General features: G+C 41.7%; 1 protein-coding gene across 1 annotated transcript in view; it reads right to left on the reverse strand.

Moving 5' to 3' along the window:
• Positions 1-14,596, reverse strand: part of LOC103605618 (proprotein convertase subtilisin/kexin type 5-like) — a gene marked incomplete at its 5' end in the record, with an annotated part of 106,289 nt that overhangs the window by 50,800 nt on the left and 40,893 nt on the right. The window contains one exon of the mRNA XM_008590238.1: positions 2,178-2,220. Coding sequence (XP_008588460.1) covers positions 2,178-2,220 — 43 coding nt within the window. The remainder of the gene's footprint in view (positions 1-2,177; positions 2,221-14,596) is intronic.

The raw sequence follows: 14,596 nt of genomic DNA on the forward strand, positions 1-14,596 counted from the left end.
TGAGCCAACCGGCCATCCCTATATAGGATCCGAACCCGCGGCCTTGGTGCTATCAGCACCGTACTCTACTGAGTGAGCCACAGGCCGGCCCCTATATTTTCTCTATATATTTTTACCTATGTTATCTATTATTCTCATTATATAGTAAAATGTTATAACTCTGACTCCACTGAATTGTAGGCTCATTTAAAGTGGGAGTGGAATGAAATTGCCCCTTGCCCCTTGATGAATTCCAAAGCATCAACAAGGTATCAGAGGAAACCTTTGCATTTCTTCCATAACTTCTACTGTAGAGCATTTCATTAGCTGCATTCAGAGTTACAAAGTATTCTAAAAAGTTGTAAATGTGTCCTTCTTGAGAGACAAATCTCATGTTTTACCCTTAGTGATACTGGGGCATATTCTTCTTTTTTTTAAAAAATAATTTAAATTTATTATTATTTTTTGGCAGCTGCCCAGTACGTGGATCTGATCCCTTGACTTCGGGGTAACAAGGTAGCGCTCTAACAAACTGAGCATATTCTTTGCATATTTGTTTCTCAGAGGGTTTTATGAAACATGCTCATCAGAGAGATGTGGTGAGCTGGAGGGGCAGACAGGGCTGGCTGCAAAGCTTAACAGAGGATGCTCTTGGTGACAGAGGAAGTAGGTGCGGGTGAGGGGAGTGTTCAGGTGTCAAAATGAAGACAGCATTGAAGTGGAATTAGGCTGGAGGAACACGGAATTGCAGAGGGACAAAGAGGTCGCATTCCTCACCCACTTCTGCATGGTCACTATTTTTTCTTATTTGAGTCTAAGTTCTTCCTCGGTCCTTTGAGGAACATTCTGTGCCCCTCACCATGTGATCTCACCAAGGAATGCTTGCATTTCTGCCGTTCCCTGCTGCCTGGGGTCCTGTGGCAGCCCATATGGTGCGTAAACGTCAACTATGAACATGCTGACAAATTACTTTCTGCTCATTAAATGTCATCTGGTCTACCTTAGAGGAATCAAACCTGCGGGCATCTCTTCCACCCCTCTTCCCCTGTTTAAATGGAACAATAATTTAAATCAGTGGGTCAGAAGTGCAGTGATGTGAGAAATAGTCATTGTAGAGAATAACAGGCTATTCTGGAAAAGTTGGATTAAAATCATATGGCTGAGTAATAATAAGGTTCACCGATTGTTCTTAATATGTTTCAGCTTGTTGGGCTTCCCTCTGCCTCCTGTCCTCCTCACCCCTTTTACCACCGTCCCACCTACTGCGGTGCCACCTTTCCAGCTCCTGGAACCAGAAGGAGGGGAGAGGCAGCGTGGCTGCAGGAGGAGGTGACCCACCAAAGCCGAGAGGACCCCAATCTAGACCTGCCACTAGCTTGTGGAGCAACGTGCGGGGAAGCCAGTGCCTCTCTGAGCTTTAGTTTTCTCTTCGGAGATTAACATTGGCCTGTGTCTCTGACAATCTTTGTTGAAAAGAGGAAGAGGAGAAATGGGCGTGAGAGCTTGTATGTCACAGGACGCCTCGCTTCTTACGATGACCGGGAGGGGTTATGTGGCCTGTGCATTATCCCGGGTCTTCCTTCCCTTTTCGTCTCCCTTCTTAGCTTTTCTTCCAGGAAAGGCAACAATGTATGCTGGAAGGGAGACTAGAATGGCAAGGGGAGGTGACATTGAAACAGACCATCTTTGATTTTGTAGATTTTTATTAGAGAAGGTTGACGGTGATGGTCACCTGGGCTTCATTTCACCTGGTAGTCTGTATCTCTCCTTACCCAGGGCATGGCTAAGAGCTACGGCAGCACCTGGCTTCACTCTGGAGCATCTGACTCCGGTTAAGGACGAGGTCTCCATGCAGGCATTTGGAAGTGGCTTTCTTGGGGTCGGGTATATTATTAAGGTCTGTCCATAAACAGTGAGGTCTGAATCTTGGTAACCCATGGCAAGATTCCTAGACACCAATGTTGGGCTGGATGACTTCCAGGATTAAGAAAGAGAAGGCCTCCTTTCGAGGCAAGAAAACAGCTGGGCTCTTATTGCTAAATCCAAGAATTGCTCATTAATAGCCTGACAGGACAGAGTTGCTTCAGGCTGTGGGGCCTCTTTGCTTTAATCACTGGATTTAGGATTATGTCAGTAATGCTTAAACTGCAGAAAGTGCCATGAAAAAGAAGTGCCATGAAAAAGAAGGCCAGACTTACATGTAATACCCCGTAGTGCATGATGTGCAGGTTCCTGGATCATCTGGAAAACAATTATAATAATGAAAAATAATAATCAACCAAGAGTGTGTCATTTGGGAAAACTGGACTTTGGAAAAGTTGTGGCTTGAGACAGATACTCCCTGTGGGATAGTTTTATGACATGCACTGTCCAGAAATGATATTTGAACAGAATGCATCGTTTTTAATTAGTAACAAGATGTATAGTATGATTTATCTTTATCAAAGGTAGTAAAATAAGAGCTCCCATAAATACTTGGACTTGACCTTCAAGGAGGAACAGACCTGAGCTACTGGGTCTTCAAATTACAGATTAACAACCGTCCATGTTAAGAACCTCCTGGCCTCTGTTGAGGTAGAGGCATCAAGCATGTCCACACACAAACATTTGGAAGGGGCCACAAGCTGCTGACCCTGTGTGGCACGTTTTCCATGAGTTACTCCAAATGCCTGCCAAGAGGAAGTCACGCCGTTGGGAGGCTCCTTTGAAATCTGAACCATTATTTTTCCCAATATAGGCATCTACTTTGTGTTCTGCACTTCACAACCCTTTAAAGAAACTGTGCTGTTCTTGTTAAGTGTGATGACTTAGTGTGTCCCTGTTCTTCAGAGAAGGACTCTCTCTTGCAGCTTTCAGGGAACAGAGAGAAAAAGGACTTTGAGAGTCATCATGTCAGTCTATTTCCCTCCCTCTTAACACTCTCCAGAAGATGCGACTCTCAGATCTGATTATTAAGGGAATTCTATGACTTCCTCTGGCCTGTGATTCCTGCAAGTAACAGAGTTACCTCTAGCAGGTTCTTTCTGTGATCTAACCTACACTCCAGTCACACTCTTTTCATTTTAATAGGAGATGAAAAACAACTGCTCCGCCTTAAAACGTCCCTCTTGGTACATGAAGATTTAATGTCATCTTTGACTTTATTCAAACTAAAAAAAAATGTCCTTTGAGTTTTGTGCATAACTTTCCTTTCTAATCTATTCTGAACTCTATTCTGGCTTTCTCAAAGACTGCCTCATGGGAGGTAGAGACAGCCTGCCCCAAATCCATAGTCACACACTTATCTTGGGTCCTCCTAGGAATGCTGCAAGATGACGCTACCGTATATTACACGTAATACAACTAATTCATTGCACCAAAAGTTACAGTGGGGAAATTTCTAGATGAGGCTCTGCCAATTAAGCAGGGATACTCAGAACCTTCTGGAAATAGCCTGGTGATGATGTAGTGAATGGGCACTGGCCTGGGAACTGGGCTACCTGTTTCTAGTTTGAAGTTTTAACCCAGGCTTAACTGTCTTGTAAACTTGCATAAATGTCATGCTACTTTCTGAACCCTGGTTTCTGCTTGTGTAAAATGAGCTGGTTGGACAAGATGGTTGTTAAGACTTCCCCAGTCAAAGATTCTGAAACGAGTCTTGCAGGAGTTGGCCCACCCCAGCTGTGCCCGTTCATTTACATATCGTGTATGAAGGCTTTTGTGCTACAGCATCAGAGTTGAATAGTTGCAACAGAGATTGAAAATATTTACGGTCCGCCCCTTCACAGAAAGTCTCCCTACCCCTGGCTATACAGCTATCAGCTCGTGACTTTGGCATGCTCACCTTTGTTGGGTGACACAGGTGTAAATGCATTTGTCTTAACAGTCCCAGAGTTCTTCTTGGGGAGGGAAATGTCTATATTTAGGAAAATACCTTGTTAAGCTACTTGGGGTAGAAGTTTAATTGGAAGGGTTGAACAGGAGCCAAGACAACCAAGGAGATAGAAAGGCTCTTCTGCAGGAGGCCAGGATTTGCTCGTGAAGGGAAATGGTTTTTAATGTCTGGGTCAACATGGTTTCTGAGAAGGCGACTAAAACAGGACAGTGAAATGAACCAAAAACCAGGTTAATTAAGGGGAAAGAGGATTCTGAAGCTGGAAATGCCCATGAGAAAGAAAATCTCCCTGGCATTCTTAGAAATCTTGGGGAGGGCTTTATGCTTCCACAGTCCATGGATTGGGGATCTGAATCCATTTTAAGGGGGTGCAGAGGTGCCAGTGAACACAAGTGGTTCCATTGGTCTAGTTCATTTCCCACTATGAGTCTATTTTTAAATCTATATTCTTTTCAGTTCTTCTGCTAAATAACTCCCTATGACTTGGCTTGCATTTGGGTAGCTTACTTTTTTCTGCCTGTCCCCGATGAACATATTTGACTCTGACAGTTTTGCTAATTTGGCAAGGGCTAGGGAAATTCTAATCCTGTTCTCTAATGTTCTGGTCATCCCTCCCATCTAGGAACTTAATGAGCTTGCTCTCTGCTCCTTTAAGCAGGTCACTGATGAAAATGTTAAACAGAACCAAAGCTCAGAAATGTGCATACCAATGTTATCTTGAGTTCAGGGACTTTTCCAGCCCAGTTGCACAGTGGATTTGGTACCTTTACAACAGTTTGCATAAATGAATAATGCATGGAACAGGAACTGTGTCTTATAACAGCTTATGAATGCCCATTAGTTTTTTTCTCATTATTACCAGTTGTTCTAAAGCATGAGAATTATTTTAAAAAATTTTTCCACCCCAGAAGATCCAGAAGTCAGACATAAACTAAGTGGATTTAGCTTGACCACTGAGAGGCAGCTGTTATGGGATTAAGGACGAGGGGAACAATCCCAAACCGAGGAGCTGACTGTAAGTCAAGTTGGCATTTAGATGGTAAGGAGGGGTAGCTTAAGGAGAAAGATGGATTTTCCTGGCTTCTAGTGTGTGTGTATGTGACGGGGTGTGGGGACAGGGGAGTCTAAACAAGCTTGAATTGTTAACTGTCTAGGAAGGTGTTATCCAAAGTAGGATGTTTAAATAGCTCTGGTTATTTGATCTTGTCAAACGTTTGAGCTGAGAGAGCATATTTTGAGGAGAGATGGGGCAAGTTCAGTCAGAATTCAAAGACGGCCTCACACATTTGGAAAAACCCTTCAGAAACAGTTGTGGGCTTCCAGGTGCTCACATCCCTGTGACGGACGACGTGTGAGCGGATGCCTTGTCGAGATGGCCATACAGCTTTCCTTTCCTGAGAAAACCCATTTTTGTTGTCTCACTTTTATGGGGTGGGCAGGACTACAAAGCTCTTCTCGGTCCTCTGTGTCACTTTCCACTGTGCCCTTGGGGCTCACCAGTACTGGAGTTCATCACGAGCTGACTGTCCTCATGGAGACGTTGACTCCTGCTGTCAACATCCCCTGCGGGGGTCAACTTACATTCTCCGCTATTTTGTTTTGTTCTCGGTAATACCTATGGTCTTCACCATTGACTAGGGATGGATCACGGCCACAGTAGGAGTTAGGCACACCTTGCCTCTAAAATGTATGGGAAAGGGGAAACTTTAACCTTGAGATGTCACTGAACATTTAACAATGTTCAGGGGCCGGCCCGGTGGCGCACTGCTACAGTGCACCGCTTGGGAAGCACGGTGGCGCTCCCGCCGAGGGTTCGGATCCCACATACAGACCGGTTCCCGCTCACTGGCTGAGCAAGGTGCGGGCGCGACACCGAGGATTGTGATCCTGTTGCCGGTCCTGGTCCGGTACGGGCGCGACACTGAGGGTTGCGATCCGTTGCCAGACACGAAAAAAGACAAAAAAAGGAANTCCGGTACGGGCGCGACACTGAGGGTTGCGATCCGTTGCCAGACACGGAAAAAAAAAAAAAAAAAACAATGTTCAGAAAATAATAGTTTACTTTTATGGTTTATGTAAACTTTGGGTCCCATGATTAAGGATACATACAAGCCTAAACAATTGGCTTTTTCTAATTTTTTTTGTTCTTTTGGCATGTTTCTTTTTCATATGGGGGAGATAGAAGAAATTTAGTGGCTTATGGGTAGCCCTTTAACACGGACTATCTATATATGCCAGAATCAGCCAGAGATTAGATATTGTTTAGGCAGAATCGACTTTCTGCAAAACTCTGGGGAAGCTGATTTCAGGGTGCTTCCACCCTCCCTTTGTTTGTTTCCCTCAAGCTTCTAGGACTTTCTTCCAGATGCCATGCTAGCCAGATTTCCCTCTACTACTCCTTATGGAAACCTATCTGTCCTGTGTCCTGTTACTGCGAGACCGTAGTAGGTTACTGCCTAAGACGATAGACTAATGAGAGTGTTAAATGTGGACTCTTGGGAGATTCTGAGGCTCTCACCTCTGACAGTCTCTTCTCAGGTGTACTAGACCCCTTAGGTTCCTTCTACCTTGCGTCTTTTAGGCCAGATCTGTAAATGTTTCATGAAACATTACATGTTTTAGCATAATTAAGGACACCCTGGAGGCTTGCTTTTTCAAGATGATCTCAGCCTTTTGGCCCAGTTGCCTTCCCTGGTCCATTCATTTATATCCCAGTTTCCACCAAACGTGGAACTCTATTCACCTTCCCAGGATTCAACTTGGCCAATGTCGCCACACTTAGGCAAAGTATTAGACCAAAGTCATGCTCCATTTATACTTTGTAGATTTCTAGCCCCAATCAATCTTCAAGCTTTGTCAGTAACAGAAACCTAAAGTAGTAATTTTCATGCTTTTTTAATTAGCTTTAAAACAATATTAGCATGCACCTGCAATGCATATATACCTGCATATAAATAATTTATTATTATTATTTATTATGTACTAGTGCATGAATATTTTGCATACATTAAAAAGATGTGCTACAGTAGAAAATTTAAGAGGATAGCATAAAAATAAATGTGAACACAAGTTCCATATTTTTCTGCAGCCCAATGGATTGTTTTGCACACCTCTTCTTGGAGACCAGTGATCAGGTCACATCTCACTGAAAGCCACATCTGAGCTAATGCATTCATATTTAACCTTGCAAAAACATGTTTTACTGGAAGAAATGGACCTTTGATGGGGGTCATGCATCCGTATGTATGGAAGGACTCCCCCGTACTTGGCTTCCAGCCCTTCCTTATTTTAAGAAAGAATATTTAATTCTAATTAACTTGTTCACCTCGAATTTCCAGGTCAGGAGATAAGTGGAAAATACAGATATGAATGAAAGAGTTTGAATGATATGATTAGATTCCATTTTTCCCACCTTTCTACCACCCTCTATAGCTTTAGTACATACATTTGTTCCCCAGAACAAACTTTCTAGATGAAAATAACTACTGACAACAACAACAGAAAGCCCTGAAAGTTCATCTGTTGGTAATAGGTTAAAAAAATACCTATTTATTCAAGATGGGCTAGTAGACAGCCATTAAAATTTTGTTTCTCGGGCCGGCCCGGTGGCACACTCAGTAGAGTGCGGCACTTGGGAGCGCGGCGGCGCTCCCGCTGAGGGTTCGGATCCCATATAGAGACCAGTCCGCTCACTGGTAGAGCGCGGTGCAGGCGCAACACCGAGGGTTGCGATCCCGTTGCTGGTCACGGTACGGGCGCGACACCGAGGGTTGCGATCACGTTACCGGTCACAAAAAAAGACAAAAAGGAAAAAAAAAAATTTTGTTTCTCAAGAGTATTTAATAACGTGGGAACACTTTCATGACAGGCAATGTGAAAAAGGATGATAATCCATACCCATGTATATGATAGATATGTATATGTATATAATATGTATGTATATCTATGTATAGATGTGGCTATACAACAATATAAAAAATCAGAAGGAAAAAAGCTAAAATGTTAACAGTAATCTCTGATTGTATTTATGTGTATGTATATATGTTTTTTTTATTTTCTTAATCAACGTGTGTTACAGAATTAATTAGGAAAAAAATGTTATTAAGAAAAGAAGAAAATGCTCAGGTTCTGAGTTCCAGGTGTTATTTGGGCCACATGTTTGGAATAAGTACCCTTCCACAGATGTCCCCTGGGGGAGCTTGTCATTTTGTTATGCTCTTTCTTTTTTGTTCCTTTCCTTCTCACTTCTCTTTCTCATCTTTCCATTTTGTCTCTCAGCACTTCCTAATTCAACATCACCAGGAAAAGACTGATGTTCTTCCATGGGGTGTGGTTAAAACAGGGGCAGATGTTTGTAAAATGCCTTGAAAAAATTCACTTTTAACATGAATTGTTTTTTTTCTGATAGGATTCTGCAAAGGAGGCAGAGGATTAGGAAATGGGGTTATTCTTGGCTGTGCCTCAGACTCTCTAACCAGACTAGGGGCTGTCACTTGGGCCAAGCATTCTTATATAATTTCCTTTACAAGCACCTGCAGCTTTGTTGGAGCATCAGCAGAATGTCCACCCCACTGAGATGTTCTGCTCCTCCCTTGGGGGGGAGAGACAGCATCATAAGCAACCAATACTTGAATTCTTTTGAGAGATAATTAAGCAAACTGTCAATAATGCATATTTTCCCAGAGTAAATATATACTTAGTTATTGGACAATGCTGTACAAATTTGCAGGAGAGTCACTGACATTCTTCAATTCACTGAAGGATAATGAACTGGGTAAGAGATTTATATTCCCAAAGAGTGCAACTAATTATAAGCCCCAAATAGCACTAAAAAGTGCATAATTCAAATAGGCCTTGCACTTAGAATTGCTTCAAATAATTAACACTCGAATACAAAATGGATCCTCTGACAACTTTGCCAAAGCAGATTTTTCTGGAAGCGTCAATGATGCTGGGATACAAAGTACTTGGTTGGGGGACTGTTGATGATTTTCAATTATTTTGTCCTCCCTGGTGTCCAAAGACAATGAACAAATATTTGAATTGGCAGTAGTGAAAATGGTGTAGTTGACCATGGGGCATAACCCCCTGGGGTGACACAGTAGGGGTAGGGACCTGAATAAATAATCAAAATCATTGTCTATATATGTTGGCTAAAAGAGGGCTTAGTCCAACACTGGACGCTAGTCTTTACCAAGTCCTCTGACTCCCACAATGGAATATCATGATAGGCAAGCTGTTTGTGGACGTCCATGTTTCTCTAGGCTGGCTAGAGGGGGAAGTGATAAATGAATATATGCAGCTGATTCCTATAAGGATCGCTCATGACAGCTGTAGGTTCATTCCCACATTCATTTATTCTGGAGCTTACGTGTTAGGGGGGAAGACAATAAAAAAGAAAAATTAGATAATAATTAGAATGCCCATAAGATATAAATCTTTCTTCCATAAATGGATGAAACAGACACGAAAATGCAAGCTTCATGAAGACACGTCGTTTTGTTTTTCTGTATCTCCAGTACCAAGAGCATTGCCTGGTACGTAGCAAATGCTCCAAAAATATGCATCGAGTTAAAGAAGGAAAACACATAAATAAGTATATAAATTCAGTTTAAGGGTTAAAGTGTGATGAGACTAGGGTGGTGAAGAGAGGCCCTCATTTAAATAGGCTAGTTAGGGAGAGGTCTTTCAAGAATTGACATTTGAATAAAGATTCAAACGTAGCAAGGAGAGCAGGTGTTACAGACAGAGGCCGGGGAAAGCTTGACCTGCTCCAGGAACATCAAGGAGGCCAGTGGGGCTGGAGGAGGTGGAGAGAAAGGGAGAGAGTCAGGAGATGAGGCCAGGGTTGTGGGCAGGACCAGATCAAAGAGGGTCTTACAGAACAGGGTAAGAGGGTCACGTTCTAATCTAAGAGTCATGGGCAGCCACGAGAAGCTTTATTTAAGAAAAGATCTCTGTGGGTGTCTTGTGGAAAATGGCTTAACTATAGAAACAGTTACATTTATTAATCTTGCTAAACTAGGAATCCATGTAAAATGAGAAATACTTCCTTAAGGAATATAGTAGAGGAGAAATGATTAGAGAGAAATTAAGACTGTGGTTGTAGTTATAGAAAATTCAGACTTGAGAGAAACTGAAGAGGTAAGTTTAAGAAGAGCAGGGGACACGTGGGGGTCAGGGAGCAGCACGACTCCCTGGCTCTGGCCTGAGCATCCGGGTGGATGCGTAAAGNAAAACAAAACAAAACAACAAAAGCCTCCTCTGAGAATTTGTAACCAGAAGCTGGATCTTACGTAGGTTTATAGTCAGAATTCATGTTACCTTTATGTTCTGGAACATCTCCAAAGAAAAATTCAGCTTACAGGAGTCCCATATAGGTGGTGTCCCAATGCAATTGACAGAAGCAAATGCAAATCTTCTATAGAGAAATGTAGTTTTAACCCAGACCTCAAAGTATTTTCATAGGTAAAGTTTCAAGAAAAATGGTCATAGTTTAAAAACATAAAGCACAGAAAGAAATCAGTCACTATAAGAGAAAGTCAGCAGAAATTACAGAAAACAGCATCAGACCCACAGAGATTACAGATCTTAAAATTATCTGGCACGGAATATAAAATTAACAAATCTTTAATAGTTTTAAAGAAATAAAAAGAGCGCCTCAATAATGTAAAAGTACCCAAGCAATTTGGAAAAGAACCAGATATAAGTGAAAATCATAAAATTTGGAATTTAAAACTCAGTGGATAGACTTAACAGTAGATTAGGCAGAAAGAGAATTAGTAAATGCAGAGATACATGCAAACAAAAGATAGAAAATTCAGCCTGTAGAGACAAACAGGTAAAAAACAAGTAGTTAAGCAGCATGGAGATTAGAATGTGAAGATCTAGCAAATGTCAAAAGTTCCAAAAAGACATAATCGAGAGAATGAGAACGGGGCAATATTCCAAGACAACAAAATGCCTGAGAATTTTCCAGAAGGGCTACAGGATACCACTTCCTAATTCCAAGAAGCAGCACAAACATATATTATTATTATTATTATTATTATTATTATTATTATTATTATTATTTTACATCTATAGGAAGACCCACCACAGTGAAACTGTACAATGACCAAGAAGATATGCATCTGTCACCTGTGGAGTGGGACAGGGAGACACAGTGCACCAGAAAGAGGACACCTTGAGAAAGGGCTTCAGCATTTGGTGGATGAACGAGCATCAGTTGTTTCTACACTAAAACAGTGGCAGAAAATTCTTTGAGATTTTGCTGAAAGACCTGGAATCATAGAGTATAAGAGCCAGAAGGGAATTTAGGCTCAAGGCCTAAGCGATAATCTAACTTAGGTTCAACTGTCATAAGTGTATGAAGCATTTTTGTTTGAGTCCTTTAGTTGTTCTAACAGAATGGGTCTTTTTTTTTCTTCCCCCTGAGCTTTCAATTAACTTTGTTTGTTAAGATATTGCAGCTCTTATTATCAGGCTGGGATATAGTGAATCGCTATTAATCTACCCTCCTTAGGGAATGTATCTTACTTACCTCTGCAACTGCGGTGCCTGGCATGATGCTCAGCATTCATTCATCCTTTCTGCAAACTTATTTTGAGTCCTGCTATATGCAGTGGCTACAGTTGTGACTAATTCCTAGTATAATATGGAGTTCAGGGTCTGGGGGGAATGCAGCAAGTAAAAAGACGTTGTGATAAATGCTGTGTGATCAGTGCTTCTAACAGGANATTATCTGGCACGGAATATAAAATTAACAAATCTTTAATAGTTTTAAAGAAATAAAAAGAGTGCCTCAATAATGTAAAAGTACCCAAGCAATTTGGAAAAGAACCAGATATAAGTGAAAATCATAAAATTTGGAATTTAAAACTCAGTGGATAGACTCAACAGTAGATTAGGCAGAAAGAGAATTAGTAAACGCAGAGATACATGCAAACAAAAGATAGAAAATTCAGCCTGTAGAGACAAACAGGTAAAAAACAAGTAGTTAAGCAGCATGGAGATTAGAATGTGAAGATCTAGCAAATGTCAAAAGTTCCAAAAAGACATAATCGAGAGAATGAGAACGGGGCAATATTCCAAGACAACAAAATGCCTGAGAATTTTCCAGAAGGGCTACAGGAAGCAGCACAAATATATTATTATTATTATTATTATTATTATTATTATTATTATTATTATTATTATTATTATTATTATTATTATTATTATTTTAATTATTATTTTACATCTATAGGAAGACCCACCACAGTGAAACTGTAGAATGACCAAGAAGATATGCATCTGTCACCTGTGGAGTGGGACAGGGAGACACAGTGCACCAGAAAGAGGACACCTTGAGAAAGAGCTTGAGCATTTGGGGGATGAACGAGCATCAGTTGTTTCTACACTAAAACAGTGGCAGAAAATTCTTTGAGATTTTGCTGAAAGACCTGGAATCATAGAGTATAAGAGCCAGAAGGGAATTTAGGCTCAAGGCCTAAGCGATAATCTAACTTAGGTTCAACTGTCATAAGTGTATGAAGCATTTTTGTTTGAGTCCTTTAGTTGTTCTAACAGAATGGGTCTTTTTTTTTCTTCCCCCTGAACTTTCAATTAACTTTGTTTGTTAAGATATTGCAGCTCTTATTATCAGGCTGGGATATAGTGAATCGCTACTAATCTGCCCTCCTTAGGGAATGCATCTTACTTACCTCTGCAACTGCGGTGCCTGGCATGATGCTCAGCATTCATTCATCCTTTCTGCAAACTTATTTTGAGTCCTGCTGTATGCAGTGGCTACAGTTGCGACTAATTCCTAGTATAATATGGAGTTCAGGGTCTGGGTGGAATGCAGCAAGTAAAAAGACGTTGTGATAAATGCTGTGTGATCAGTGCTTCTAACAGGATTGTGAGCAATTCGCTAAGAAGAAAACAGAGCGATACCTAAAAGAGGGTGCCCGTGTGCATGTGTGCGGGGAGGGTGTGGTCAGAGGGGTGCACCTGCGGAAGTGAAGGCTTAGATGAGAGCTGAAAGGTGCATTAGAGAGAGAGAGAGGGAGAGGTGAAAAAGGAAAGAAAGGCTTTTCCTGTGTAAAAACCTGAAGGTAGAAAAAGCTAAACCTATGGAGATGATCCCTTTAGTAAAAGGGTTCATGAGATTCCCATTGAAGAAACTGTAGTATGAGTGACGAGGTCTTGTCAGCATGTGGCATAGTTGGCCTCACCTTAAAAACACACAGGTTTTTAAATAAAATCATGGGGAAAGTACCAAGGGAGGTTGCAAAGAGTCCGTGGTAGCTAGAATGAAGAGATGTTGAGGCTCCAGGAACCCAGAAGAGACAGGAGAGAGAAGGCTGGAGAGAGCAGTGGCTGGATTGTGGAGAAGCAAAAGCTTGGAGATATGCGTGGAGTGTGGACTTTATCCAGAGCCATGGGAAATCACTTTAGATTTGTAGGCAGTTGCCATCATCAGGTTTAAATTTTAGAAAGAAAGCCATTATTACAGTGTAGGGAATGGATTCTGACGGTGGGAGAGCAGAAAAAGACTGACATTAGAGAGACCAGTTAGAAGACCATTGCAGTATCCAAGAGAACTATGCCAGTGGCCTGAACTAACCTGTAGTCGTTGAGATGGGTGGAAGTAGACTCGGTAAAAAACATTTTAGGAAGTAAAAATGATTTGGTGACTACTATGGGTTGAATTATGTCCCCCCAAACCTGGTACCTATGAATACAACCTAGGAACTAGGGTCTTTGCAGATGTAATCAAGTTAAGATGAGGTCATACTGGATTAGGGTGGGCCCTAAACTAGATCCAATGACTCATTTCCATATAAGAAGGCCACAAGACCACAGAGATTGGAGTTACGCAGCTGCAAGCCAAAGAATGCCAAGGATTGCCCGCAGCCTGGGAGGTGGCACAGAAGGATCCCCCTCAGAGTCTCCAGAAGGAATCAACCCTGCTGACTCCTTGATTGCAGACGACCAGCCTCCAGAAGGGTGAGAGGATAAATTTCTGTTGTTTTAGGCCACTCAGTTTATGGTACTTGGTTACAACAGTCCTAAGAAACTAAATGCATGTGTTTAGGGGACACCATTTTTTCCTGTGTTCCTGCCTTGATCTTTAAAATATTGGAAAGAAAGTTACCAGTCCTCCTTTCCAATTCACCTATTTCTTTTTATTTTCTTTTTATATTGGTGCTGGCCAGTACAGGGATCAAACTCTGGACCTTGTTGTTATCAGCACCATGTTCTAACCAATTGAGCTAACCAGCCAGCCCCACCTATTTCTTTTTAATTGACAGAGAAAAGCTTTATCGTCTGTGATCAGTGCTTGGAAAGGGGACTCACCATGCCTGGCTGAGTGAGGCAGGACGTCTCAGGCAGAGGGGAGGCGTGTGAGGACACTCAGTCTGTAGATCTAATTCACATTCTCCATTGCAGCCTTGTAAGTAGTTAAGCTGATGCTTTGATATTTTTCTGTCCAATCTCTCCTCCCCCTTAATGCTCATTTGGTTCTAAATTGTGGAGAGAGGTATAATTGCTTATTATCTCTTTATTTCTAACAAAGCCCCTGTTGGGAAAAGTAGGAAAATGTCAGGGCTTCTTGAATGTTCAGAGTCTTGCCGAGCATTTGCTGTAAATATCCTCAGGTGTTCCTTGTTACTGCTTAGTGTAAGTTGTGTACGGGCACCCAGGTGTCCAGGGTTGTGGACTTAAGTATAAAAGACTAACAGCTCCGATCCACAG

The sequence above is a fragment of the Galeopterus variegatus genome, unplaced genomic scaffold (genome assembly GCF_000696425.1).
Source record: "Galeopterus variegatus unplaced genomic scaffold, G_variegatus-3.0.2 Scaffold5941, whole genome shotgun sequence".
In the NCBI taxonomy this organism is placed as follows: Eukaryota; Metazoa; Chordata; class Mammalia; order Dermoptera; family Cynocephalidae; genus Galeopterus; species Galeopterus variegatus.